General features: G+C 39.7%; 2 protein-coding genes across 3 annotated transcripts; one reads left to right on the plus strand and one right to left on the minus strand.

Annotated features, from left to right (window-relative positions):
- Nucleotides 1–847: 847 nt before the first annotated feature.
- LOC6557845 (ras-related and estrogen-regulated growth inhibitor) lies at nt 848–4,446 on the minus strand. Its single transcript, XM_001983312.2, has 3 exons — nt 3,849–4,446; nt 1,368–1,498; nt 848–1,299 (listed from the first exon to the last, which is right to left on the minus strand). Exons 1-3 carry the CDS (start codon nt 3,934–3,936, stop codon nt 895–897), a joined length of 624 nt encoding a protein of 207 aa, XP_001983348.1. The 5' UTR covers nt 3,937–4,446; the 3' UTR covers nt 848–894.
- Nucleotides 4,447–6,384: 1,938 nt separating this feature from the next.
- LOC6557726 lies at nt 6,385–20,612 on the plus strand. 2 transcript variants are annotated; one of them, XM_001983311.2, is made up of 6 exons: nt 6,385–6,490; nt 17,542–17,690; nt 17,763–18,596; nt 18,663–18,811; nt 18,872–19,655; nt 19,717–20,612. In XM_001983311.2, the coding sequence occupies exons 2-6, from the start codon at nt 17,609–17,611 to the stop codon at nt 20,091–20,093; spliced, it is 2,226 nt and encodes a 741-aa protein (XP_001983347.1). In that variant the 5' UTR covers nt 6,385–6,490; nt 17,542–17,608; the 3' UTR covers nt 20,094–20,612. The 2 variants fall into 2 exon arrangements, with proteins under 2 accessions (XP_001983347.1, XP_032592450.1); XM_032736559.2 differs by having other exon boundaries at nt 6,389–6,587.
- The last annotated feature ends 6,569 nt before the right edge of the window (nt 20,613–27,181 follow it).

A 27,181-nucleotide genomic window follows, 5' to 3' on the forward strand; every position in this document is an offset into this window, starting at 1 on the left:
AATTTATATATAAGTCATGGTACTAAACTGGCACTCAAACTTATAAATAGAAAAGGTCTTAGTTGTAAGACCAGGAAACTATTTATATCTGTTAGCTACTTTTAAAACTCGGGCGATTTCAATTTTGTATTAATTGCTCTGAGATATTGCTGGAGGTTAGTAATTCTATAAAAGTATCCCTTCAAAGGATGAATACAATGACTGTGTTCTATTTGTGCGTCTTCAGCATGCATGTATTACATACTTTAAGGGTATTTGTAAGCCAATGCATATTTTTGGGCGTTCTATGAACAAAATAAAACATACTGCAATAGGGATTTATCATACTACAGCCAACAATAATAATAACAGGTTTTAAATCAGGTGTTTACAGAAAAAATGCATATAGCTGAATGTCCATCTATTGTTCAGTTACACTTAAAAAGCTTTCACAAACCCAAGCTGCATGCTATGAAACTGATGTACAGTGTTTGCAAGAGAATTTTTAAAACAAGTATGTAGTAAAAATTGTACTACTACACGCTATATACGATCTATTTGATAAGAAGAGTACTCTTAATACTTGCAAATTATTTCTAGGAGCATATTATGCGAATGTAGAATTAAATATGAACCCGACTTTATATATATTTTGTACAGAATAAGCTCAAACACAGGCTGATTGCTATGAAACTGGAATACAATTTGCAACAGAAAGCTTTCAATGCGTAGGAAAAAGCGGCAGACAAAAGTATGCAGCTAACTTTGTTATTATGCAATGCTCAGCATTATTTCGTCGAGATACAGTGAGCCGAATCTTACTCTAAGATGAAGACACTTTTGAATAAAAGAATATAATCATTGGAGATCCTTTTAAAAAAGTATAATTTTATTTAAACAAATTTGATATCAGTCTCAGTCTTTTGGCAAATTGCTATCGCTCTTTCCTCTGCTGTAGGGCCGGGAGCCGCCAAGCATGCGCTCCAGGAGGCTCTGCTTGGACTTGCGCTTGCAGGCTAGGACCTCCTTGCATAGTTCATTGAATACTTCGGCCACCTGATCAACATGATCCGCCGCAGAGACCTCACTGAACTTGCACTCAAAGTCTTTGGCGAGTATTTCGCCCTCATCGCGGCTAACTTGACGCAGATGAACCATATCCACTTTGTTGGCGCAGAGCTGAACGGGTGTATCCGATTGTAAATCGGATTTGGCACGGCGTATATAGTTGAAACTCTTCCGATCCGTGATGGAGTAGACGAGCAGCAGGCCATCGGCCCATTGGATCAGTTCCGCAGCATTTGGATATTCATCATCGGCCTGCCATTGAGATATTTATTGAGTGTTTGTTCGTAAGATACGGATATTAGATCAATATCTTTAGCTACCTTGGGACATGTGTCGAGCAGTTCAAAGAGCACCGGCTCATTATCCACCATGGATTCGTGCTTGTAGCGATTCTCAGTCTGATGATCGTATTCGCCAATATAACGTTTTGTCAAGAAACGCACAATTAAAGCTGCAATTAAATTAAATAACACAATTTAATTTTAGGGCGTTGTTGTCCATCGCTATAAGGATCAGGTGTAAACGAAGCCAACGCCCCTGACAAGAAGGGGGACACAAGCCCTTAACTGCATTGGGTCAGCACTTAAGCGAGCGTGAACAGGAAAACTCCATATACGACATAGGAAAATTCAAATGCGGCTGGGAAAAAGCCGCCGCAAGGCAGGTGGAAAAAGGAACAAATAAAAAAAATTTAAACCTTGAGGGGTTAATAAACCCGGCAAAAGCAACAACAATACATTTGAGCCTTAGCATTGCGTGTCATAAGGAAACAAAGCAACGGATGGTTTGTAGGTGGGTGAGTGGGGAGAGGGGTTGAAGTGACGACCTGAGCATTTGGTCATTTGCAAATGCAAGTGCTTTGAACTCTGACCAAGTCGGGCAGGCTTGCGAAAGAATGATAATATATGCTCCTCTGGCACGGTTAGGTTGCTTTGGCTCGTAAAATAGTCCAAAATACCACCACCCTCACTTATCTTGCCCCCCGGCAATTTTTAATGACATTTTCATCATTTATTTTCATGGCAGCCGCACATTTGGCTTGTGTTTTAATTTATATCTTTTTCCAAACGTTTTGTTTTTCTACATTTTTTTACGAGGTCAATGTTTAAAATTTTTGTTTAAATTACGACAAAGACTGGCTAACGCTGGCGACGCATTGCCTGATGGGCATTCAAAGGGGGAGGTGGGCGGCATTCTTCTTAATTACCCACCACGCATAGCACCCGCCCCCCTCCCCCTTCTCGACACTCTAGTGCATTAAAAATATTTGTGCTATATCTGCGCGATTGCGGTTTGTATGATATTCGAATACTATATATTAAGGAAAACATTTATCATTGATACGATCATGTGCGCTATTAAAGTTGGCTGGCGCCTAAGAAAATCTATATACTATAAGGAATATAATTTACTTGTGTTTAGTTTATTTTTTAATGAAATACAAAACAAAAAAAAAATGCCTCGCCCAGTGAAAGCAAACAATTAACTTTACAATGTTGTGGTAGTAAAGAATGTAGGTGTTTTCGATAAGATTTGCTCTTGATGATTATAAAAGTGTCTGGTGTAGAAAATTGCACATGAAAGCTGTTGTTTAGCAACTATTAGTAAGCTGACAAAACAGCTCAACAATCGGTCTACCCTTTTAATAACCATTTTAGAAAATAAACTGATCAGGTTTTGATTGAAATGCTTAAATTATGCTCCCATAAAGTGCTTACAGGGATGGCTCAAAACTGGTCACTGCCATAACTTCGTTATAAGTGATTCCATTATCAAAAGAAAGGTGTTTTTAAGGGGCTCGGCACAGCTGTAACTTTGGCAAAAGTGATTAGATTTTCAAAAGGAAGGGCTTTTTGAGCATAGTTTGGCCTCTAGATAAAACTTACATTAAAAGTTCAAAACATGATTCTGGGTCGAAACTCATGTAAAATGAGTCAAAGCTTGCCAAGCCATTGCTTGGGCAAAACTGATCTGTGTTTCAAAAACCATGTTTTTTTTCTTAACATGACTTTGCTTTTAGATTGAGACTACATTTAAAATTGAAAACGTGATTTTAGGATGGTCGCATGTATATTTATGCTGTCTAAATTAGCTGCATCTATTTGATATTTATTAGTAGAGCATGTCCTCTAGTCATAATTCTTAGGGGGCTTCGTTGGCGGATTAGACGTTCCCAGGCATATAAGGCAGCTACTTGCTGCTACCTGAAGTTGACAGAAAGTCGTTGGGGGGCCTACAAATGAGAACTATTTGGGGTCACCATTGTACGTGATGGCTGTGACAGGGAACATCAATTTGCACTAAGTCAATGTGCAATGTGGCATATGATGATCCCGTACCAAATATATATCCACATCTGTATGTGTGTGTGTGGTGGGTGTGTGTGTGTGGGTGTGGGTGTGTGTGTGTGACACAGTGCCCGTCATAAATTAGTGGCTGCTCCAGGGTGCCACGCGTGTCAAATCGAACGGTGAAAACGATTACAACAAAAAGGAAAATGCGAGCTAGTCAAAGGCACCGACAGATACAGATACAGACACAGATACAGATACAGATACTACATATACATGTAAGTATATTTAGCGGCACGCATACACAGACACATACAGAGATACATGTGTATATTTGTATGTGTGTATGTGTGCATGCTGGCACTTTATAAACAAAACAAACAACGATCTAAATATATACGAATCGGCGATTGCTCAACTAATTTGCTGTTGCTCGCTGTTGTTTTCTAACACCCGTATCGGTTCTTTTTTATATTTATTTTTTTGGGGGGAATAACACTGGCTTCTTACCACTCTTTCCAACACTGGGCGAGCCAATAACTGCGATTTTCAACTCGGTCAGCGTTGACTTTTTACGCCGAATGCCGCGCGTCGTCATCTCGCAATTTTGCGATTGCCCAGTTTACCGTATTCGCTGTGCAGATATATAACTATATAGGTAGTATATAGGTATAGTCTGTATAGTATATGTATGCCGCTTGTTTTTTGGCTACGCCAATAGCAGCTATATATCCGTTTGCCGTTATTGTCTGTTTCACGTTGAATTGTGCGCCGTACGCAGCAGCAACGATCACAACAATCGACCTAAAATTACAACTGAAGTCCACAATTTTAATTTTGCATCCGTCAGATACTTTTCCACCAATGAATGTTTTCCTTTTGCTTGCTGCAGTTCTTTTATATTTATTTATATATTTTTTATATGAAACGCAAAATGCACTTTTCCATGTGGTTCATGAAATTCCTTTATTAATTTATTTATTTAGATTGAGGCAATCCGCAGCTGATCTCTGCTGAAGGTGTCTTTTGTATGTTTGTGTGTCTGTGTGTGTGTGTGTTTTTGGCACTACCCGCAAAACGGCATGCGATTTGTACGACTAACGAATTTGTACTAAAGCGTACATCTGTGCTACGCCAGAACTGAACAGAGCAGAACAGAACAGAACTGGGAGCACAGATCGCCAGCCACACGCTCCCTGGCAGTGGAAAGCTTCTGCTTTATTTTCGCGAGCGTTGGCTATCCAAAAATAGCTGGCCGAATAGAGAACGATACGACACAGGGTATTCAAATCGACCACGTGCCCCGCAATGGGGTTAAAGTTGGCTGTTTAATTAAGCCAAAAGGCTAATCGCATCGCTAAACGAAGAGTATTTGCCTCCATTCTCGCTGATTGATAAATTTGTCTGCTGCACATTTGGAGTCGAAAGTCTGCTCATTTCGAGATCATCTCGGAGAGGAAGTTCTGATTGCTGTGGGGGCCAGTAAAAGCATCCTAAATTAAATTTAATTGCTAGCGTTCCCCATCTGGGAAAGCAGCTGTTCGATTACCAACTATTTCTGGCCAAAAGAGATTAAAAAAGTGGCCTTGAAACTATTGGTTGAATATATGAAAAGAATTTCTGTCTCGCAATTGTCTTCATAAATCTAGCAAACCTTTGAATCTCAAGGGAATTTAGCTTCAAACAAAGTTACCGCAGTTTAGTGTCTCCGAAGGTAATTCAACACTTGTTAAACATAAATTTTAATTTACTCACACCAAACAGAGAACAGAAACCAAATTGTTATCAAAATCATGTGAAAATTGTTTACGAGAAAATCATTTTGGGGTTCAACGGCAGCACTGAGTTATGCAAACAGACATTATTTGTCCCTAAAAATAAACAATGCTGATTGGAGAACGTTTTAAATGTCTTTTAGTTATGCATTTTACGTACTTAATTAGGGAAATTGCGTTTGGGCATATCAATCATATACAGTTATGTATTCTATGTACATATGCGGAAAAACACCCTCTTGACAAACGTGCAGCTGGCACGTGAGTTGCCGTCTATACAGTTATGTGTGCCAGACGTGCGGCGGGGGTGTGTCTGTCAGTGTCTACCAGCCCCTGGGCTGGCTAAGGGTTGAAATTTTAGACAGACAAAACGGTCAGCACATTTCGCTTGTCGGGAAATCTTTGCACTTGCCGTGCAGGCCAACTGACAGCTGAAATTCAAAGTGCTTAGTGCTATCTCTGCAGAGAGCATTTACATATGTATACCTATTCAGCTGAACGCCACTGTGCTCAGTCAGCTCACTGATACGAATTTCGTGGAAACGCATAAGCCAATTTTGTTTTGCTGTTTTTTTTATGGCAAATGTCATGCTTAGTTTTCTTAGCAGGGTCAATATAAGTCAAGTCTGATTTCTCGGCTTGTGTACATTCTCTACATGAACTTGAGTCTCAGCTATAAGTAAACTAAATTTGATTTAAAATATGTAATTTGCAGGTATACAATTTTAGCTGCTATACAAACATAAGAAAACAATTAACTTATCACAAATCAACCTTTCAGTCGAATTGTCGTATAATATTAATCAGCTATTTAATATAATCCAAGCCACCCTAAAGCACAACTACTCTTTCTAATATAAGACACAAGATCAGTTAAGTAATCATAAAATACCTATTCAACTAAGTTATCGCATAATATTAATCAGTCAACTAATTTCATTGGCCACCCCAAAAGACAGCTCCTCTTTCTTATATTAAGCACGCTTTTCATTAACGCCGCAAAGACTGCTATTATTTTTTATGTACATTTATTTTTCTCTCTTATACAAATTCGAATTTCATTGCTGGCCACTTAAGTCACATTGGCACAGTAGACTAAAACGGAATAAACAGCTGGCCTGCTCGTGTTGTTGTTGTTGTTGCGGTTGTTGTTGCTGCTGTTGTTGCTGCTGTTGCTGTGTGGTTGTGGTGGTGCTTGGCAGTGACAATTGGCATCGCTTCTGCTTCTGCTTCTGCTACTGCTTGGCTGCTCGAGCGCTGCGTTTGGTTCAGTTTTCACTCGAACGGCGAAGCGTTTGGAGCGCACGCGGAACGCGCACGGGACCGCAACGAAGCAACATTTTTTGGCTACAGCTGCCGCCAAAAAAACCAAAACATGTATATATAAAAATACAAAAAAAAAAAACAAGAAATAAAAACAAAAACAAATATATAAAACGATTTTGAAAACGCCGCGCAACACAAGCTTTTTTCGGTGTGTGTGTTTTTGTTGTTTTAGTTTTTAATGTTTGTCTGTTTTTTCGCCGATTGTTTTGTTTTTGGTTTTACGAAATTTATTTTCGTAGTTTTCAACTATAGAAAATTACTGTGCGATCTCTTTTATTGATGTTGTTGTTGTTGTCATTAATATAGCTGGTCTTCTTCTTATTGTGCTTGGCGGTGTTGAATTCAAATAATTAAGTTGAAAAATTCAAATACAAATAAAATACGCATTCGTTGCGACAGTTGTGCGGATACCGAAACAAGTTTTTGAAACATTGTGCGTGAGTTTTTGCAGCGTGTGCTCGTAAATCAAAATAAATTGGCACCCTTATAAATAGAAAGGAAATACCATTTACCAAATGAACTGGCAATTAATATTTGAATCATTGTTTAATTGAAAAATGTAAACAATTTTGGCAGCTGAACATTAAAATGAAAAGAAATTTCGGCAATTGCAGGAAGCAATATAAATTTATTTGCATTGAAATTTGAATCAAATTTGATTATATGCACATTTCTAAAAGAACTGGCAAAGTGCGATTTTTGAAAATCTCACAATTTTCTAAAAATTAATATGTATAAAGCAAATGAGTAAAAGTGTTGTTGTGTCGAGTTCTTAACTAGCCGATACCCTGCTGTCTACTTTTGATTATGTTTATGTGTCATTTCCTTAAAGAACTCTTGTAAGCCTTAAGGAGAATGCCTTACTTTCTGAGGGAGAGAACGTGAATCACCTCTGATTCATAGTTTTTTCTGAATCAGATCAAATTCAACCACATGACTAACTTTTAAACTAAGTCTGACCTCTTTCAAATACCATTTAACATCCAGTATATATGTTTGTATAATCTTTGTATATATTTTGAGAAACACACACACATACTCTGTAAGGCAATCAAACCCACTCAAAAGTTGTGATGTCATTTTTTGGCTGCGGTCATTTCAAATGAACTTAAGAGCGTAAAACAAAAACCCAAAGCCAAACATCAACTCAACTCAACACTGCTGCCTTGCCGAGAGTTAGCTCAAACCCGTTTTTGCCTGAGGACACGCACATGGAAAAAAGGCGCAAAGGGTGTTTGCGGAGGCGGGGAGGATCGATTCGGTTCCATTCCGTTCCATTCGCATGTTGCATTCGTTTCAAGGATATTGAATACAGTCCGAGTCTGAGCTGAACACAACTGAAGAGTTACGAATGAAAAAGCTATATGTGAAAGACATGAAAATGAAGTCATCAGCTCAATTCAGAGTATCAAACAAGTTAGAGTGATCCAGTTTTGAAGGCACGACTTGGAGATGCCCTGTAGCCCATTTAGATGTAGACAAATAAAGATTTGTTTATTGCTTTCTTGTTGTTATTTGAATAACTTGTATATTGCTTAAGGGAGTCTTCTATAGTTCTGCTAATAAATAAAAGAACAGAAACAATAAATAACAAGATCTGTGTTAGGCAAAAACAAACAGATCCTTTTGGTTATTTAAGTTGCTGAAGAATCTATATACTTTATAAAATCAGATTCTGGCAAATACACAAGCACATAAATACAGGATATGAAAAAATCAATAAAATATATCTGGAGCATCAACCAACATATACAGATTTAGAAGCAAATTATTTTTACAACTTTTCCAGTCTTACGCACTGAAAATGCAATTTTCGCGGCGACTGCCTGGCGCCGGAGCAATGAGAGAATTACTCGGTGCACCCTTTTATGCTGCACCCCCTGCACTCTCTGCATCCTGCAGCTGGCAACTGTGTGGCAGGAAGCTATGTTTGGCCAGCTCACCTCAAACGCATTTTGTCGCTGCTTTTAGCATTTTCTACACCATTTGTCCCAGTAATTTAATTAGAGCAGCTCGACAAAGTGAAACGCAATTGACGCAAGGATAACTAGCGGCAGGCACCAGCGGGGGGCGCTGTGGGGTATTGGGAAGGAGGTGGGAGTTGAGTAACCTTGGTAACTAATTGCTGGCAGCCGCGAGGGGAGCATTAAATGACAAATGCGTGTGAACGACCGACCAACGGCAACCGACAATGGAAACCGTTACGCAATCCTGGCAAGGACAATGAAAATTGTATTTTAAGTATATCCTGTACAAATATTAACTCAAAGATACCCAGCTAACGTGGTTTCAAAACTACTGCATTGCTTTTGAGTACAATTCCAGATTGCTTTTTATCTAATCCTTGCAAAGCAAACAGCTCTCGTGCACTGGGTATCGTTAAGTCGTGCAGCGTTTTTATTTGATTTTTATAGCATTTTTATTTTTCGCCGATGACGTCGTCATCGCATTGGAACATGTTTGCACTATGGCAACCTTGCCACATGCAACCATAATATGACATAGTTGCTGGATGAGGAGCCTTTTTGAATGCTGAATGCAAATGGGTTTGTGGGTCTCTGGAAAACTGGGACTTGACAATCAATATTTGGAATAATAAGAATACCCAGTATTTTTTGTTCATCATTTTGATTTATCCAAGGATTCGTTCTGACTGTTTTTTCTAACCCTCCCTCGTGGCTAATATTCATCCCGTCAACAAATTGAGTAATTTATCTGTGCACAAAAGAAATAGCACAAAAGAAAGGTGGCAACAAATGCCGCTATTTGAGAAATAACCACCCCTTTCCTTTGCCCTCTAGCCCTCCAGCTCTCTTTCTCTCTCTCTTTTTGGGTAAGAGAAAGCTGGCATTAAAATACTTATACACAAGGCGTGCCATTAATAAATAAAACGAAAAACAATAATCTACGCAGCACACGGCGAAAAAACGACACGAAATATTTGCTAGCATTGAATAGAAAGCAACCCCATGTGCTGAGTGTGCCGAAAACCACCCCTAGGCAGTCGCAGACAATAGAATCAACAACCACCCCCAGCTAAGATCGCAACAAATACTTAAAGACACTTTCCGAGCATTACAAAAAGACTGTATTTTTTCTTAGCTGATACGCAAGCTTGAACTTGAATTCGCGACGACTTTTTAATAGAGATCTGTTTGGCAGAAACCTGACAAACAACTTTAGAGCTTTAAACCGGCAGACAACAGGCATTCTAATGGCAAACAATGGACGGCTCAAGACAGTGAGCAGAGAGCCACCTGGGCAGGGGAGAGGTGAGGTGAGGTTTCGCAAGCGCAGACATAAAATGAAATGAACAAAAGGCAAAAAAATGTATAAAAATAAGAGATAATAATAAAATTTAAATCACAAAAAGACGACGCAACGAAACGAGAAGCGTTGGAGTGTATCCGCTACATATGTACATATGCCTATGACATCATTCGTGTCTCATTACTGAACTAACCCAAACACACAACCTCTTTCTCATTTTGTTCTTTCTGTGTTTTGCGTTCGTTATTATTTTATTTTTTTGGCCAAGTCCAATTATGTCAGCTATAGCGTCTATATTTTCTGAACTTGTTAGTTCGGATTTACTTACGAGACATTATGAACTCGTCTGTCCGTACTACATCTGTTGTCGATTTCCAAAAAATAAAAAACAATGTGCTGCATATGTTCATATATGAATATCCATATATATTTATATGTATATGTATTTCATTTGTATGCTCTTATGTCAGCCGTAGGATAAGTCTTGAGTATGTATTGTGTGTGTGCATACTTTCAAGCATGTCTGTCAGTCGGCTCCTTGATTTAATGAGCATATTTTTAACTTTCAATTTATGCTCGAAGGTTGTCCCATAAAGAATCTTATGAAGCTACAAATCTTAATGCAATACAGATTTGCTTTAAAGGCATCCAAATGGATTGCAGATACTCTTGAAATGTTTCATGATCTTTCATATAAATTAAGTCCCATTAAACTGCATAAATAGGAATAGTTTCATAGAAGTTTAACGATATTATTTACATTCTAAAAATATAAGTGTGATTTTTCAATAATTCGGTCAGTGTTTGCATTTGTGTAATACATAATTTTGGCTTCTCTGTGTCATTCAGCCTCATGCTCAAGAATTTGATGACTCAGAGAACCACCATTTGCTGCTGTCGCAGCACAGAATAGAAGAAGAAAAAACAAATCGAAAATAAAATAGAGAAATAAATGACATAGACAATGAGATGTAAGTTTTTTACACAGCAACAGAGACAGATGCTAATACTAAGAATCCCTCTAAGTAGGGCAAACTTTTGCAGATTCTGTTTTGATTCTGTATGTATCTTTGAGGGTTTGCCAAATGTATCAAGTTGTGTGGCAGTTAAATTTGCTGATGAATTCAATGTCAGGCTAAAGTTCTCAAGTCCCATTTAATGTGGCAGACAAATCGGCTTGGACCACTTCGAATGGATTCAACTTCAACTTATCAAGAACTGGGAACGTTTTTGCAGACATGCCAAGCAACTGTTGTGCATTTATTGAGAACATGGCAAATGGTTAAGCTGGAGTAGTTGCAGGCGACCCAACGATGCGATTTCCTGTTTATTTGCTGTTGAGTGACAGTCAACGTCAAAGCTAAGTTGTAGCTACAAATGTATATTTTTGTATCTCAAGCTGACTTCTTCTTTTGTGTTCTTTCAAGCACATTTCAAGCTAAAGATTGGCGCTCTTTGTGGCCGGTTAGACACGCGAATTGCAGTTGTCGCTGCTGCTGCTGCTGCTGCTGCATTGGTAATCAAGTTTTTAAGGAACTGCGTGACTTGCCTCGAGCAACCACAAACAACACCAACACCAGCAACAAAAATCATTGACTTTGGTATCTTGGTCGTGTCACTGCCATTTGGCTGCCAACCACAAACTTGGCCTATGCATTGACTTTGATTTCTATTTGAGCCCAAAACGCGTTTGTCTTTTAAGGCAGCCAACAATGACTCAATTTTTGGTTGTTGCTTCTCTTTTGGGCACTGGCCAATTAACCAAACAGCGTAATTACTGCGCAATTGAACAATTACGTATCAATTAACAGTACTAAAGAAATACTCGTTAGCTTTTGGAGTTGCGCTCGATAGAAAGCTGCATTTGGGCGCTGCACTTTCGACACGTTCCAATTGCATTCCAAACAGAAGCGACCAGCAAGCCGAGAGAAGCAAGGTTATATGCAAATTTCACACCCAGTTGCCTTTGAGTCAATGCAGCCTATTCGTGATATCATAGTTGTGAGCTCATAGCCCAGGTGTTACTTAGTATACACAGACAGAGTAGTCAGTGTTTACGGTTGCGTTGAAAAGCTAGAAACTGGCCATTGGGTTGAGTCTCTTCTATCTGAATAATTTGCAAAATTGCGAAATGCGTTGCTTAAAATTAATTTTAATAAACACAGCAATAAAATTCAATTCAATTTTAAAATAAGTTCATGTTCAGTTTTGTTAATTGCCAAAAATGTGAAATAATTTAATAAAGTGCTTGATCAAAAATGAAAATAGCGTCTGCGAAATATGAATTTGTTGTTCAGCCTTCAACAACTAAAGCTTAATAAATTCAATAATATATATTTATTTTGGGCACATGACAATCGAGCTTATCAATTTCAGCTTTGAGAACTTTATTATTCATGTCGACGTCATAATATTCGAGAAAAACATTTTGCTTAAATCTGTGAAAATGTTGACATTAACTTGTGGAGATCACCCTGAATGTTGTTTTTTTTTGTAAATATAGATCACCCCCCTGAAGAAAAAAGATTGCGTCAAATAAGTCGGCGCATGCCTGAGACGACAACAGTCCAAAAAGAATGATGTCATCGACACATTTGGTCCACATACACGTAGATATATATATATATATATATATACATATATATATGTACATATAAATATGTGGCTGTGCGTCGTCTATTTGGGGTCATGCCACCAGCAAATTGAGGTTGAAATATATAAATTTTCGGACAGTTTAATGGCGCTTTCCACTGCCGGCTGCTGATGGCAGGCAATGTGAATTAAAAATAAAAGAATTTGTTGCAATCGCTTTTAGTGTTGTGTTTCATGTGGCCGATCCCTAAATCCACAACAAAGATACGTAAACAAAATTCCAAGCAAAATAAAGCAAGTGGCATGCAACATCATAAATATTTGCTTAGTATTCGCTTATTGGTTTAATAAATATTTTCTTCCTTTATATGTTTTACTACGACAAGTTGTAAAGAATTTCGATATTTTAAATATTTTGAAAATTATACAACCCATTTACATTATACAACTGGCTATTTATTCGACCACTCACAGCCAACCTGGTATCAAAAGCTTTTATTAATGCACTTGCCACGCTTCTGTGTGTGCTTTTGTTGTTTGACCCAATTTCTGGTCGTTTCTTGTAATTAATTAGCCGGCAACAAACACGAATGAACAACCCTCCCCAACTATACAGTTGCAACATGTGTAGGTGATTCAGTGTGTGGGGGAATGCCTGGCTGGGATTGCGTGTATCCTCCCTTGGGCGTGCTCCACAAATGATTATAATTCTAGGCAAATGTATTTTAGAGTGCATTTGACACAGCAAAAGAAATGCTACCAAATAGTTCTTCTTCGGATGTGTTTAGGGTGTGTATAGGTATGCAGACCCCAGGCAAAAGCACTGCTACAAATTTCCATAAGTTGTTGGCAAGTGAATCATAAAAATTCAATCGTAGCCGATTTGCTTATGGCTTTATTTCAGCATAACCTCCGATGGATAAAAGTTGAATTGATGGGAGAGTCATTCATAAATATAAGTGGAATATTAAATATTACAGGAAATGGGCTTCATTAACTGCAACGCGCGGTAGGTTGTCGCCTTCATTAATAAGTCACAGTTACGAGTTGTTTCCCTTGCCACCTTTGTGGTGATGGATAGTTTAATTTTGTAGATGGCCGGCTCAATGAAATATGTAATAATAAAATATAAAAAAAGAAACAATCGAACAATCGAACAATACTTGTAGACTACGTGCTGAATGTGTAAACGAACCAAATTTGATGATGCATGCCAGGCAATACAAAACTATATATAGTATATATGTATATGACACGTACATCCCAGACTTGGGAATCTAAATCGGCGAAGAATCGATAGTGCGTAATACGAAATTACATTTGGCATTAGCCAAAAGTTTTTTCTATATTTGCATTGTGTTTCCTTGAGGCGTGACGGGCGCCCATTTAAATGTCAAAGTTGCCGCCAAAATGTCAAAAGGGGCTACGCTCAGAAAACAGCAGAAACAGCAAACAAACAATCAACAAACAAAAATTCAAAGCTGACAGTAAATCAAAGCACAAATTGTGAATTGGACAGTGTGCTTCAAATTAGAATTAGCATTTTTGTTGAGTTTAATTTACGCTTGCGCGATTATGAAACTAGCACGCATGGGAATTCAATGTAGAGGAATGCACAGCTGGAAGATACCCTAGTTTAAAGGGGTCATAATACATGCAGTAGTCTTAATATAAAATAACTAAATAAATCGATAATAGAATATATAGAATTTGCTTAGGATAAGGAAATTTGATTCGGTTGCTATTGATATTTGCTATTGTCTATCTATCTATCAATTTTTCTATTTTCTATTGCCTTGTCTGTTGGATATATTTCAAAACATTTTATGCAGGGTATCGGAAACATTTTGTTTAGCTATAAATGAAGCTTAAAGTTGCGGTACTATTCGACTATTGTTCGAAAGTCTATTGTTGCATTTAAGTGGGCTTCATTTAATATAATTTAGGTATCCATTTTGAGGTGGGAGTGATAACAGCAGCGATTTTCATCATTTACAGTTGACCCGATTAATACTTGGGATAGGGGCGTTATTCGAAATGTACAATTTATAAGAAATAATCGAACGATCGGTCAATTTGTAATGCTAATCAAAGCTGTGCCGCACAGAGTGCCCAGATCACATAGATCATAAATTGGAGTGAATGTTAGTTGCATTATCTATTTTATTTTACTAATTTTCCTTTTTCTTTTTTTGCTGTGGCGTCTTTCCATTGATTTCCGTTTGAAATGTTACGCATAATTAAACGAGCCGCTTGTCATGCACCACGCTGTCTGGGGGCAAGCCCCAAAAAAAAAACATAGAGAAAAAAATGCAGCCAGCCAATTGACCCACTTAGTTGAACGAATCGACGTTGGCGCAGAGACAACCAATAACAACAACAACTAAAACAATAACAATAACAAAAACATTGCAACTGCAGTCGAGTGCAATTACTAAGCTACCCACAGAGGTGTGAAAAGATGTTTGGCAACCAGTTTGCCTATCTTAACACAAATAATCAAGAGTTTTTCTTTCCAAATACAAAACATAGACCGCTATTAAATAAAACAGAAATAAATACATAATTACACTTTGTTTTTTGACCCTATCGCATAATCATATTTCTAGTTTCATCTAGGTGCGCTTAATTACAAGCACAGAGCAGTTTCAGGGGAGTGGAGCTGGGCTCAGATTTAATTGTGTGTGTGTTGGTTGTGTGTGTTGTGCGTGTGTGTAATGCGTCATCATTATGCTGATTCAGTTTGTAGATTAGTGTTTATTTTTTGTGTATGTTTTTTTTTTATTATAAGCGCCAGTAACAATTTAATAGCTATTTGTGGCTTACCTCTGGCATTGTTTGCTTGCAGCGTAATCAGCTATATTTGGCCAGTAATGAAATACCCTGCATATGTTGGGTATACACGATGCAAATATTCTTAACTAGCTTACTTTAGATTTGTTTACCTGACCTTCATTTTACAGCGTACTCAGTAATTGAAATTTCTTCACTTTATTGTCTATATTCATCAGAATTCATATCTTTCGTCTCTCTTCTCGACCCTGTCCCTGTCCCTGTCTCTGTCACTGTCTCTGTTTACATCTTGTGTTTGGGCTAATCCATCTGTTCTTCACAGACTTTATTGATTAGCTCGTGTCAGGGCATTACATTTTCAGTTCATAAATTCTACTCGGTTTACTTAAGAATTGGCCTTCAAGCAGATTGTTAGCCTCCGCTCTGATAAATTGTTTTAAAATATGTATATTTGTTGGTGTATTTTTAAAAACATTTACTTGTGTAAGTTTGTATTTTGAAATTTTACATATGCTCTGTTTGAACATCTGCCCAGATCAGCTCAAGCCCAACCAGCACTCGTCATTGGCGCTCTGGGGGCGTAATCCCAGCTCTGACTGCGTCATCGCAGTTATTCACTCTGCTCTCTCTCGGTCTCTCTCTGTCTCTCTGGTTGGGTCGGTTGGTCTGCCGGTCTGTGGCTTTGGCTGTGGTGATGTAATTATACTGGCTGACAACTTTAACAACCGGTTTGAGCATTGTGTCCAACCGCCTGTTAAACACAACACAGCACATAAACATAAACATCATACAATTCAGACAGCTACAAATCTTGTGTGCGTTCTGCGCATTTGCATGGCGCTAACTTGTGATAAGACTAGCAGTTGCCCTATATCTTTTGTGCTTGTAGACATAGAAGATATTGGAAATCTATGGTATATACTGTATACTGTATACATATATAAATATAGATTAGTAGTACAAAATATAAATAAATACAAGTCTGAAGTTTCAAATCACTCATTACCCATTCGTTGAGTACAGGGTATGGAAGTTAACCACGGCATGTGTTTTCATATTACTTTCCATTTCCATTTGGGCGCACACAGTTACTTTATTGTCATCATCGTGAAGAGCTTCACTTAAGAGCCTGCTGCAAATTGCACTCGTATCATCGTCATATCAACTGCAGAAGCAGACGTTGCACTTTACGTGGGCGCAAGTCCAACTGCCTCCATTTCCGCATGAATTAAGTTATTATAAAAGCAATTTGTGGGGTTTAACGCACTGTGCGTATTTACTTAGGCGTTGCATTAAGCTCACTTTCCACTTTTCCCTCCCTCTCTCCTGTTGCAGCAGTTCCCATACCCCTGGTTGGATGCTTATCGCCGTCAACAGCAACTATTTTGCACTCTGTCAATGATTTAAGCGATAACATTGACAATTCCGTTGACAGTCAATTTAAATTTATGTCTAGGGCAGCCACAATATTATACATGCATAAATATTTCATTATTATTATTATTATTGATGCGGCAACCGCAAAGCGCAGCGGGTATTATGATTTGCTTATGAACGGTGGGTGAAGTCATTTTAAAATCAATAAAGTCTGTTAGATTGATGACGAATATGTGGAGAGTATGATCGTCAGACTTCTTCTCTCGTTGTTAATGCTTTTTTGATGAATATTTGATTGCAAGAAGCTGTAAGGAAACCTAAGCTGATTGGATGACCTACAATATCTATTGATTGTCTAAGAATTTGTATTCCCGGGAATGTATTTGTTGTTTACACTTGTTTCTTCACTTGGCTTCAATCGTTAAGCAGTCTTGAAAGGGCATTAAATCTTCTTCTATTCAGAAGAGCATCTGTTTACTCTTGTGATTACACACAATTACACTGATATTTTATTTCAGTTCAACGGTGCGTATGAATGTCTGTGGCTTCAATGGCCTATCGCCTATTGACACTTGTTTATTTTGTGACACCCCGTTAGCATTGTTTATGGTTGTGTTTTACATATCTATAACATTGTTTAATGTTTAAATAAATGTACTCACTGCACTACATACATATATATATATATATTTGTTTTTACTGTTCGACTCGAGCTGCTGAGAACTGGAGCAGTTTTCAATTGATTCTGTTGCTGTGTGCTGATGAAGCTGATTAGCATCGATGTACAATAGAGATGGAGTTGACAATATTGGAATATTGATCTGTAGTGTATATATTAGTCACACATTCTTGTTTACCTTGTTCACACTTGGTTGTGGTGACATTTGGTAACGTTGATATATTGTTTAACCACTGCACAAGGTGCAGCGGCTGCTGCCTGCTCAAAGTACTCATCGAATTATTCAAACTTTTTGTGCTCATGTTAATTTAGCAAGAAAGGAAATTGCTGCAATTGATGTCGTCATTTTTAGGATACCATTATTAATTTAAGAGTTTTTTTTCCATTGCAGATTCGAACGAAAAAAGTAGCTGATAAGCGTTCATTTGAAATAAATTTTGTATAACTAAACTGCAAGAATGGGCTTCAAAGGCGGCCACAGTCCGCGAATCAACAAAACGTTGATATCATTGAAGCTGGTCGTGTTCCTGATAATTAGTGGTAAGTACAGTGAATATGCCTTAAATGAGAAACACACATTACATATAATAATGATCCATTTATTTTGTGCAGGTCTCACAGCCTTGCATATTTTGCATGCCACAAAACCGTTGCTGTTGGGCTTGAACTTCTCCGAGTATCGCACAATTACAATTGTTGCACCCTTTGTCTCCATATTGGGTCCGTTGATAGCGGGTCCTTGGGCCGATCGTTTGGCTGCCAAGAATCCCAATGGCTTTGGACGCACCCTGCGCACATTGACAGCTGTTTTTCTGCTGCTGGCTGCATTGATTTATGCCTGTTTGTTTGCCGTACCGGATGTGGAAAGGGAACCGGTGCAGAAGCCACTGGTGAGCTTTGGCTGCGACGGCAATGGCGCCTATATATTCCAGAAACTGTGCACCAACGGCACCTGCCACAACTGGGAGCACAAGACGGGCAACCTGAACTTGACTCACTGCACCTACAGCTGCCTGAATCCCAATCTGCATGAGAATATGAATCAATTCTATTATTTTGAACAATTCACGGCAGCACCATCTACCGAACAGAGCTCTGAGTTCGATTATGAGGAGGATCCGGGCAGTGCAACCACCGAAAGACTCCGACCCAGGCGACAGCTCAACTTGGCATCGGACATATCAGCAGATAGTGCGGGTGTCGAGCTCATCAGCTCGGAAGTGGAGCGTACAAAACGACAGACAAAGAAGGGCATAGCAGAGAAATACAATGTGGGACCCCCACATTTGTGCATCACGGAGCGCAATGAGCAGGGCGAGGATATAGTGAAGAACTGTCATGTCTACACCTCGGATACAAGCAGCATTGTGATGCATGCCGATATGGGTGCTGCCATGGAGGAGCCAACAACCAACGAGACCGAAGGCTGGTGCCAGTATCCTTTGTGTAAGTTCTCGTACCAAATTAAATAAATAAATATATATAAAATATGTTTATCTTTGATCTTTACAGCGGGCATTCAGTGCAACATACCCGATGCGCAGGCGCAGCGTATCAAGAACCTGAAGAGGGGCACCAATTGCAAGCCGAGTGTTCAGTGTCTGATCCTTGATCCATACGATGGCAAGGACAGTGTTCTCGATGACAGTGAATGTGTCAGGGTGAGCAATCGACTACAGTTCGATTGAAATTCCTATTCTAATTGTGAATCTGCCATTTAGATGACTGGCAGTGTGGAGGACACTCTGATTGGTTATTGGATCATTCGTTTGCTGGGCGACATCTTCGCGCTGGCAGCTCTCACGCTACTCAATACCGCGATTGTGATTGCCGTGAGGGAGACATCGGAGGGTCGGGGTGAGGTGTGCCGCCAGTATGTTTGGGGTGCCATTGGCTATGTTATCCTATTCTCGCCGTTGGATCTGCTCTTCATGCAACAGCATCCCAATCAGGATGCCGCCTTGGCTGCCTTGATTGTGTTCATTGTTTGCTTTGTCCTGGGCGCTGTGGTGCTGCTCTGTGCCACCCAAATGCCGCTCAGTCCACCCGAGTGGTGGTGGCACACCAAGACCGGCATGTTGGTGGTGCCCATGTCTGCCATTCGTCGCTACAGCCCAGAGATTGTGGTGCTTACACTGGTCTCCATTTTGTTTGGCACCTTCTGGAGCAGCATTCACAGTTTCCTCTACTGGACATTCACCGATGTGAATGCCATTTGTTATTCGGGCATTATACTCATTCTGGTGCTCTTCTTCAACGTGGACCGGTTCATTGAGTATTGCGGACACTCGAACATATTCATTGCTGGCTTTGCCATCTTTGTGATTCGCTTCACGGCTCTGACTGATGCGCAAACGGATTGGCTGACTGTCATCATGGAGACCATTGAGCCGGCTGTCATTGGTCTGATCTGGATCACGATTATACTCTATATGCGCCATGCTATGCCTCGCAAATTGACTGCCACCGGTCAGGCCATCGCTGTGTTGGCCTTCTTTGGTTTAGGTAAGTGAATGTTAAGGCATTTCCATATATTATATTATTTATAACTCACGATTTATTCTAGGCAAGGGCTTTGGTGCCTTGATTGGCCTTGCCCGTGAGGAGAAGCACCACAAACTGGAGGATTGGACGTGCACCTATCAGTGGCTGGCGATCGTTGCCTGCGTTGTGTCGCTCGTCTATTTCGTGATCTATAATCTGATTTTGGCGCCACGCTGCACTGCCAAGCCACAGCATGCCGAGGAGCTGATCTCGGGCTCAGCGTCGCAGAACCTTGGCACAAATGGCACCACCAATGGACATGGTACAGGCACCGGGGCAGGGGGAGCGGGCGTTGGACCGGGTGCCGGTGCCTCATTAAATGGCACTGCCAATGGCAGCTATTCCCCGCTGCGTGTTTACCACAATGAGCGGGGGAAGAAGGGACAGTTTAGATACTAAATAATAGTTACCAGCTATGGCGATATGAGTTCTCCTTCTTTTTTAGATTTTCTGATTGTGTGTTGCGCACATATTTTATACCCCATTAAAGGGGATATTTTTGCTAAGTGTATACACAGAGAACAAAACAAAAACAAACAAAAATGCGAAAAGTGAGCTACTTTTTTCTAAAAAAAAAAAATAATCTGTATGGAACTTCTTTTATTTGTTATTTAATGCAAACTAAGCGTGTTCGTAATATTAATTTAATGTCTACAAACATAATTAGATAGGAAGCTGCCACTTCCCCTGCCCTCCGCCCCACTTCATGTCGATCTTTTTTTATGAGGTTTCATATTGAAGGCATCACAATTAAATATACCTTTGCGTGATTTTTACTAAGCATACGAATTGCATATATACCACTTACATACATAAATACAGACATGAATGTAACAATAAAAAAAGCAAAAAGCAGAAATGTAATTATACCAAAATAAAATTAATGATAATTTTATGTTTTGCAATTAAGTAAAAAAATACACGACGGAATTTCAATTTGAATGAGCTTTAAACACGGTTTCTTCCGCTCTTTTTAGAGGAAGATCTTCAATTTGAGTTGTCACTGGATTTCAGAGGAAAACACTGTGATGACATCACTCAATATGACAGTGACTGGTAATCAGAAAAGATGTTTGTGATTTTTACAAGATTTATAACATTGTAAGTAAGTATTGAGTGCACTATAGATCGCTTTAGGTAGAAAATTGAAATATTTTCCACTCATATGCTAATAGCGCCATCTATGTAAAGTCTTTAAAGATATATCGACAGGCAAAGCATATGCATGTGCCAGCGAAGACACAAACCAAGCAAGGAAAATCGAGCTTTCAGCAAATGCTGTCGTGTTGTAGTCATATTTCCCAAAACTGACACATTATGAATGACAGTTACTCAGCACTTGGAAATCCTCTGATGGACAGACGGGATAGACAGTTGGACAGCTGGACATATGAAGAGTTCAGCAGCTTGGCAGTATTGCCACTTGACCTTATAATAGTTGCCTGCTAATAGCTAAAAAGACCAGAGCGCAGCAACTCGATATTGCCCAATGGCTATCATGTGGCTCAAAGGCTAACGTTAAATGATAGTAAATAAACACCCCCCCCCCCCCCACACACACACACACACACATATATATACATCTATACACAGCCTCGCAAACACATACTCATATTCACACTTGGGTATTTACGTAAAAAGTGCGGATTTTATGCCACCGCACAGCGAAGCGAAACTTGCATTGGCTGCTTGAATTCGTCTGGGAGTCCTTCGTCTCAGAGTTGACATTACAAACACACACACACATCCTTAAGTAGAGTGCCTTTGTGTGCGTGTGTGTGTGTGTTTGGTGGTTTTGTGTGTATTGAAGTGTCTGTAAGCCACTTAAGACAGCGCGCATTTTATTAGTTTCTTTATTGATATTTTCACAGCAACACAATTATGAGTAGCTGCTTATATATATACATATATACATACATATGTGTATATACACATACGAGTGTGTGTGTAATATGTAGTCGCAGCGGGTGTGAAGTTTGCATCGACTTCATATTAAGCTCAACTCCCACTTGCACATCACTTCAACAACGATTTGAACAAAATGTTGCAATATCGCAAATAAGTTCAACAAAAAAGAAGTTCGGCTGACCGAAATGGTTTTGCTTAAGAAAATTCTATTTGATTGTGAACAAAGCTATGAAAGTGAAAAAACTTGACTCCTAAAATTATTCCCAAAAATGTGTGCATTAATCTAGAGGAGAAAACGTGGCAGGCATATTTTGAATTTAATCGAAAATAATAAAATAAAATACAAAAATAGAACATTTGAAATATAGAAAAATGTTAGTAATCCTCTGGCAAGTTGCGGACAAGTTAAGGATGTTAAAATTGATGAGCATAGAGCAGATTTTGAAAACACTTTAAAGAGTGTTGATTCTTAAAGCGTTGCATGTGTCAGAGCAGAGTCGTTAGCATGTTGTTGCTTGTTGTTGTCGGCACTGGGTTTGGCTCTGTCTCTGTGGCAGTCATGCAAATGATCAAAATAATTACATGAAGCGGCAGTTTCAGTATATTTCTCTCATGCTCGTTCCCGTTCCCGTTCCCGTTCCTGTTCTCGTTCTCGTTCTCGTTCCCATTCTTGTTTTTCTTGCACCACCCAGCGACTTACAAAAGACAAGCGCAGTCGCAACTTCAAAATGATGAAAATGAGTTTTCTTTACAAACAAAATTAAAAGTAAGCGCTGTGGCAAAACGAACGGGCCAGCAGCTTGATGGGGCAGCAGAGGGGTAGTGATGGGTGCATGGCGGTGGCGGTGGGTGGCAGCGCAGAGTGCGAGAAAATTGCACACCAAATCCAACGATGTGCAAAGTTATTTTTCACAAGTGCTTTGCAGCCAGCAACGCAACCTCCAGACCCTCAGTACCCCACTCACCCCACCCCTTTCCCCTCGCACACATCCAGACCGAATCCCTACGCCAACTCCAACTAGATCCCGGGTTTCTCTCCAGCTGCCTGTCGCCTGCATATGGAACCCTGTGGCCATGTGGTTGTGTGGATCTCAGTTAACTTATGGTTACTAGTCTGTGTGTGTTTGAGTGTGTGTGTGTGTGCATGTCGCCAATGTAACCAGAGGCACCACCCTCAAACCCTGCCCTAACCACTCCTTTACCATCATCCCAAACTACGTATTCCTATTTTTATGCTGTGCAAATTACAGCTATTTTTCATAGGGGCAAAAGCGCTCACAAAATGCAACAATGCTTCGACTATTCCACATCCTGTTCCTGCTCTGGCTCCTGCTCCACTCCGCTCTTGTTGTCTCTCTACTAGGTGCCAAGTGACAATAATTCCACTGTCAACCCAGCTTCCAGCTTCAGCTCGAGCTCCACCACTTCCGCCACTCTCAACCAGTCAAGACTTTTGTTTTTTTTCCGGCTCTGGCCTAATTGCCAAGACTGTGCCTGGCAGCCCAGCAAACCCAAAAACCCGAATAAAAATCTATATGAATGTTGTGGTTTGCATACGACATGTGTGCTCTTCCAAAATGTTTTAGTTAATTGACTTCAGCTTAAGCAAAATCATTTGTAAATACTTCAAGTTGTCATGGTTTAAGGATTTAGTTAAAGCTGCAGCGATTTTGATGTGGTAAACATTTCAACATTTATTCAGTTTCGTGCGATATTTTGTAGTGCACGTCTCAGATCGATTTGGGTTTAAGTTTTCCACTTCACAGTTTCGTCGATTGCTGCAAAATTTTCTCAAAAAAGAGCAAAAGAAAACCAAATTTTGGATTATGTTTTGATCCCAACATATTTTTGTTGCAATTTTTTTTTAAATTGTTCCCCTAACTTATTTATCATAATTTACTCCCTATTTTAATCATCGAAACTTTATATATTTTGCCGCTGGTAATTTTCACACATAACTGAACGCCATATTTCAAAGAGCTATGCAAATAATACAGATTTTATTGGGCTTAACTGTAAATGCGCCCCCAGCGTTGACCTTAGCACCCGCACGGTTTCTTTTGTGACTTATGGGGAGGGTCTAATGCAATAGAGTCTGAGTCGCCTCTCGCTTTTCACTATGACTATCTTTTTGTTTTGTTTTTTTTTGTGTGTTGTGTTTGGTATTATTTACTTTTGGTGGAGGGTTTTTCATTAAATTTAGCAGGCAGCAGGCAGCAAGCAGCAAGGTGCAGGGAGAAGAATTCAGGTGGCAGCCGTTGACAGCGGCCACGCCCCTCGGATGTCCTTTGTTGTGAGGCGTAAAACTTTGCTAATTACTGAGAAAATTTTCACAATGTGCAAGTTTGTTGTTGTTGTTGTTGTTTTACTTTGGGTGTGTTTGTTTTAGTTGCAAATAAGAAGCAAGCGTAGGAGCCAAAATGTGAACAAGAGTCGCCCGTATAAATAAATGTTTATATTCGTACATATGTCTGAAAATCACAAGGCCTCTCCGCTTTCAATTAATGGCGTTGATTCTTTAATTGTGTGTGAGGACATGTATAAGGAAGAAAGCAAGGTAAGCTGCTCTTAATTTGCAAAATTAATGAGAGGCCGCGCATCCTTTTTCTGGCCTTGTCAATGTCCATGTCAGTGAAACGATATTGCATGTCCATTTCATGTTATTTGTTTCTGCTTTTCATAAATTGCGAAATTAATTCGGCTGCTCGCTGCCAGCTCCCAATTAAGCGGATTGTAGGTGAATGTGAGGCTGCCGTCTGTCAGAAGCTTTTTGAAAGTCTGCATTGAATATTTAAAACTTAAGCTCAAATTGAAGCATGTGCTTTAATAAGTGGGAGAAGAAAATAAATGAATGACTCGATTTGTATTGGGAATCGACGATGCAGATAAAGACCTTCTGTTATTGAAGACGTCTCTCTTTCTTTGCTCTGCAAGCATACACAAAACATAACTTAAGTTATGTTTGAAATTGCGGTTCTACTTATTTTATTGCAATAATCCACAAACGCTTTTAAAACGTGTAAGCAATTGGTACTTTAAGCTTGGGCCAAAGTTCGCTTTTAGTAAACATTGCGCATACGCCGCATTGTGCGCGGTCAGCAGACGCACTCCGCCTCCTTATTAGCTGCGGGCAGCTGGCTGCTGCCCAGCCTCAAGTTTTTCGCTTGCCCGTGCAATTTTCATCGTCAAAGGATAAGCTGAGTGTATTTGTGTGTGTGTGTGTGGGTGTGGGCGTGGCAGTTGGTACGTCGCTTGCATTCAAAAGCGCACAAATCGCATTTTCTTGAGAGAAAATGTTGCTTCATTTGTGCAGATCGGCGAATTGTGTAGAAAAATGTCTGAAAGGATTTTTCATCTGTGTGTGTGTTTGTGTCTGTGTGTGTGCGCGCTGATAGCCCAGTAACAGAAAGCCAAAGGATGACAAGGATGAAGCAATAGCTGCAGCAAGGAGGTAAATTGCATGTGCAAAATTAAATAAAAGTGGAAAGCCATAAATGCAATTTGGCAGCAACTGCAACTGCAACTGCAACTCGAACTGCATCTGCAGATGGCTCAAGCCCTTTTAAGCATTGATAAAATCGACATCAATTGATTTCAGTCATTGTTTAGATGTAATGTATCCCCGGGGATAATACTACAACAAAAAAACACACACATACAGACATAAATATAAATATATAATAAATTCTTTGCTTGCTTGATTTTAAGTATGTGTGAAGGTATATTTGAATTATTTCGTGTAGTGCTTCGAGTGCATTATTTGATATTTACAATTTACTTCAATAAACCGCTTTGTGAAGCGCTGTTTGTCATCTGTTTGTCCTACTTTAAACATCCTCACACACAAGTTATTGCAAATTGATCATAATCAGCACACAGCCACCAGGAGTCCAACTGAACAAGCATTCTACCTATAACCACATCAATCACAAGCAGCAACAACAATAAATAGTTAATTCCAAAAGTCGAACAGTCTTTGCTGCTTTGCATACCCTCTAGCCACAAAATGGCTCAAAAGATGTGGATTTATTGCCAAGGTATAATGATATAAATATTGTATATAGAGTATATAATGCTGCCAGCTTGCAAACAGGATATTTGGCTAGTCAACCGTTGAATGCCAACAACATCTCCGGTTTGCTTGAATAGTATTCGTTTACATACCGAAAATACTCATGGTATATGTGGCAAAGTAGCGCTTATTTATAAATCATTTGATTGTCGGATTTTATTTGCAGTTGGACGAGTGTTGAGCGTTTGCTAGTTTCTATGCCGATAAGCAGCTTACCGGAAGTTGTAATGCTGTAAATTTAGTTTTCCGGCCGCAAAATAGAACAAGAGCCAAAGCCAGCTAAAAACGTTACGAGTCGAATTGTGGGCGTTGGCGTCAAAGTTGGTGTTGCAGCTGGTGTTGGTGTTGGTCTTACGGCCATACCAGCACCACCACCACCAGCAGCAGCAGCAGCAGCAACATTTGTGTGGCCAGGAAAACTTTTCGCCCACATTTCCATTGAATGCAGCAGCAGCAGCAGCAGCAGCAGCAACGAAATGATGCAACTACACACATATTTGCTTACCTCTACGTAAGCAAAAAAGTTTATTTTTGCGGCTGCGAGACCGCAGCTCAAGCGAAACCTGTGACCGATTTCGCAATACGCGCCACACAAAAATTGCACAAAAATAACAAAAAAACAAAAAACATAACAAAGGCGTAGCTGAATGTATGCATGCAGTGCAACTGCTACAGTGGACACCTGGCTAGACGTACGATAATTGGCCGTATTGTACAGTTTGGCGTCATTAATCTCGAAAGAGTACTTCAGAGTACCACTGACTGTCCGAGAACCTCACAAATCTGTTGTGCACACTAATGACCTGTGCTCTACACATGTAGTTCATGTCGGGCCTATCGTTGTGCTCCATCTACAACCAATCCAACCACTCTCAACCCAACCCTCAATCAACCAAGCACCCACACATTGGTCAAAGTCCTGGCCACGTTCCACTTAGTGTTTCATCTTTCTCTGGTTGCTGGTCTGCCTCTGCACTCTGTGGCACTTTTTTTTTATCGACAGACTGCAATCAATTTTTACAAATGGGATTATTTTAAAGAACCTGCTGTTCCTGCAGACCCCACACACAGACACAGACACAGACACACACACAAAATGCACACTACTGAAAAAACAACGAATTGTAATTTGTTTTCTCATGCATTTGTTATTGTTCCTGCAGTCAAAGCCTTAGTGAAGTCACCACATTATCTTATATCTACACACTTACAGAGACAGCGAGCCAGAGAGAGTGGAGAGAGGGGACAGGGAGAGGAGAGTGAGGGAGAGTGGAGGAGTTATACACCTATATATAGAGTCGCATATTTAGCTACGAGTCCTTGGGAGTCCTTTTACCTGGCGTTTGCTTTCGATAGAGATTTATGTTTGTTGGTAGTTTTGCTCATAAAAATGCATTTTTATTGCTTTAGCAGCGCTGCTCTCCTCCCCCTCTCCCTCCCCCTCCCCATCCAGTAAGCCCTTCCCTCTCTGCTCAACATTTCTTCCTGTCGCATTTCTCTCGTTATC

The sequence above is a fragment of the Drosophila grimshawi genome, unplaced genomic scaffold (genome assembly GCF_018153295.1).
Source record: "Drosophila grimshawi isolate 15287-2541.00 unplaced genomic scaffold, ASM1815329v1 contig_44, whole genome shotgun sequence".
Lineage (NCBI taxonomy): Eukaryota > Metazoa > Arthropoda > Insecta > Diptera > Drosophilidae > Drosophila > Drosophila grimshawi.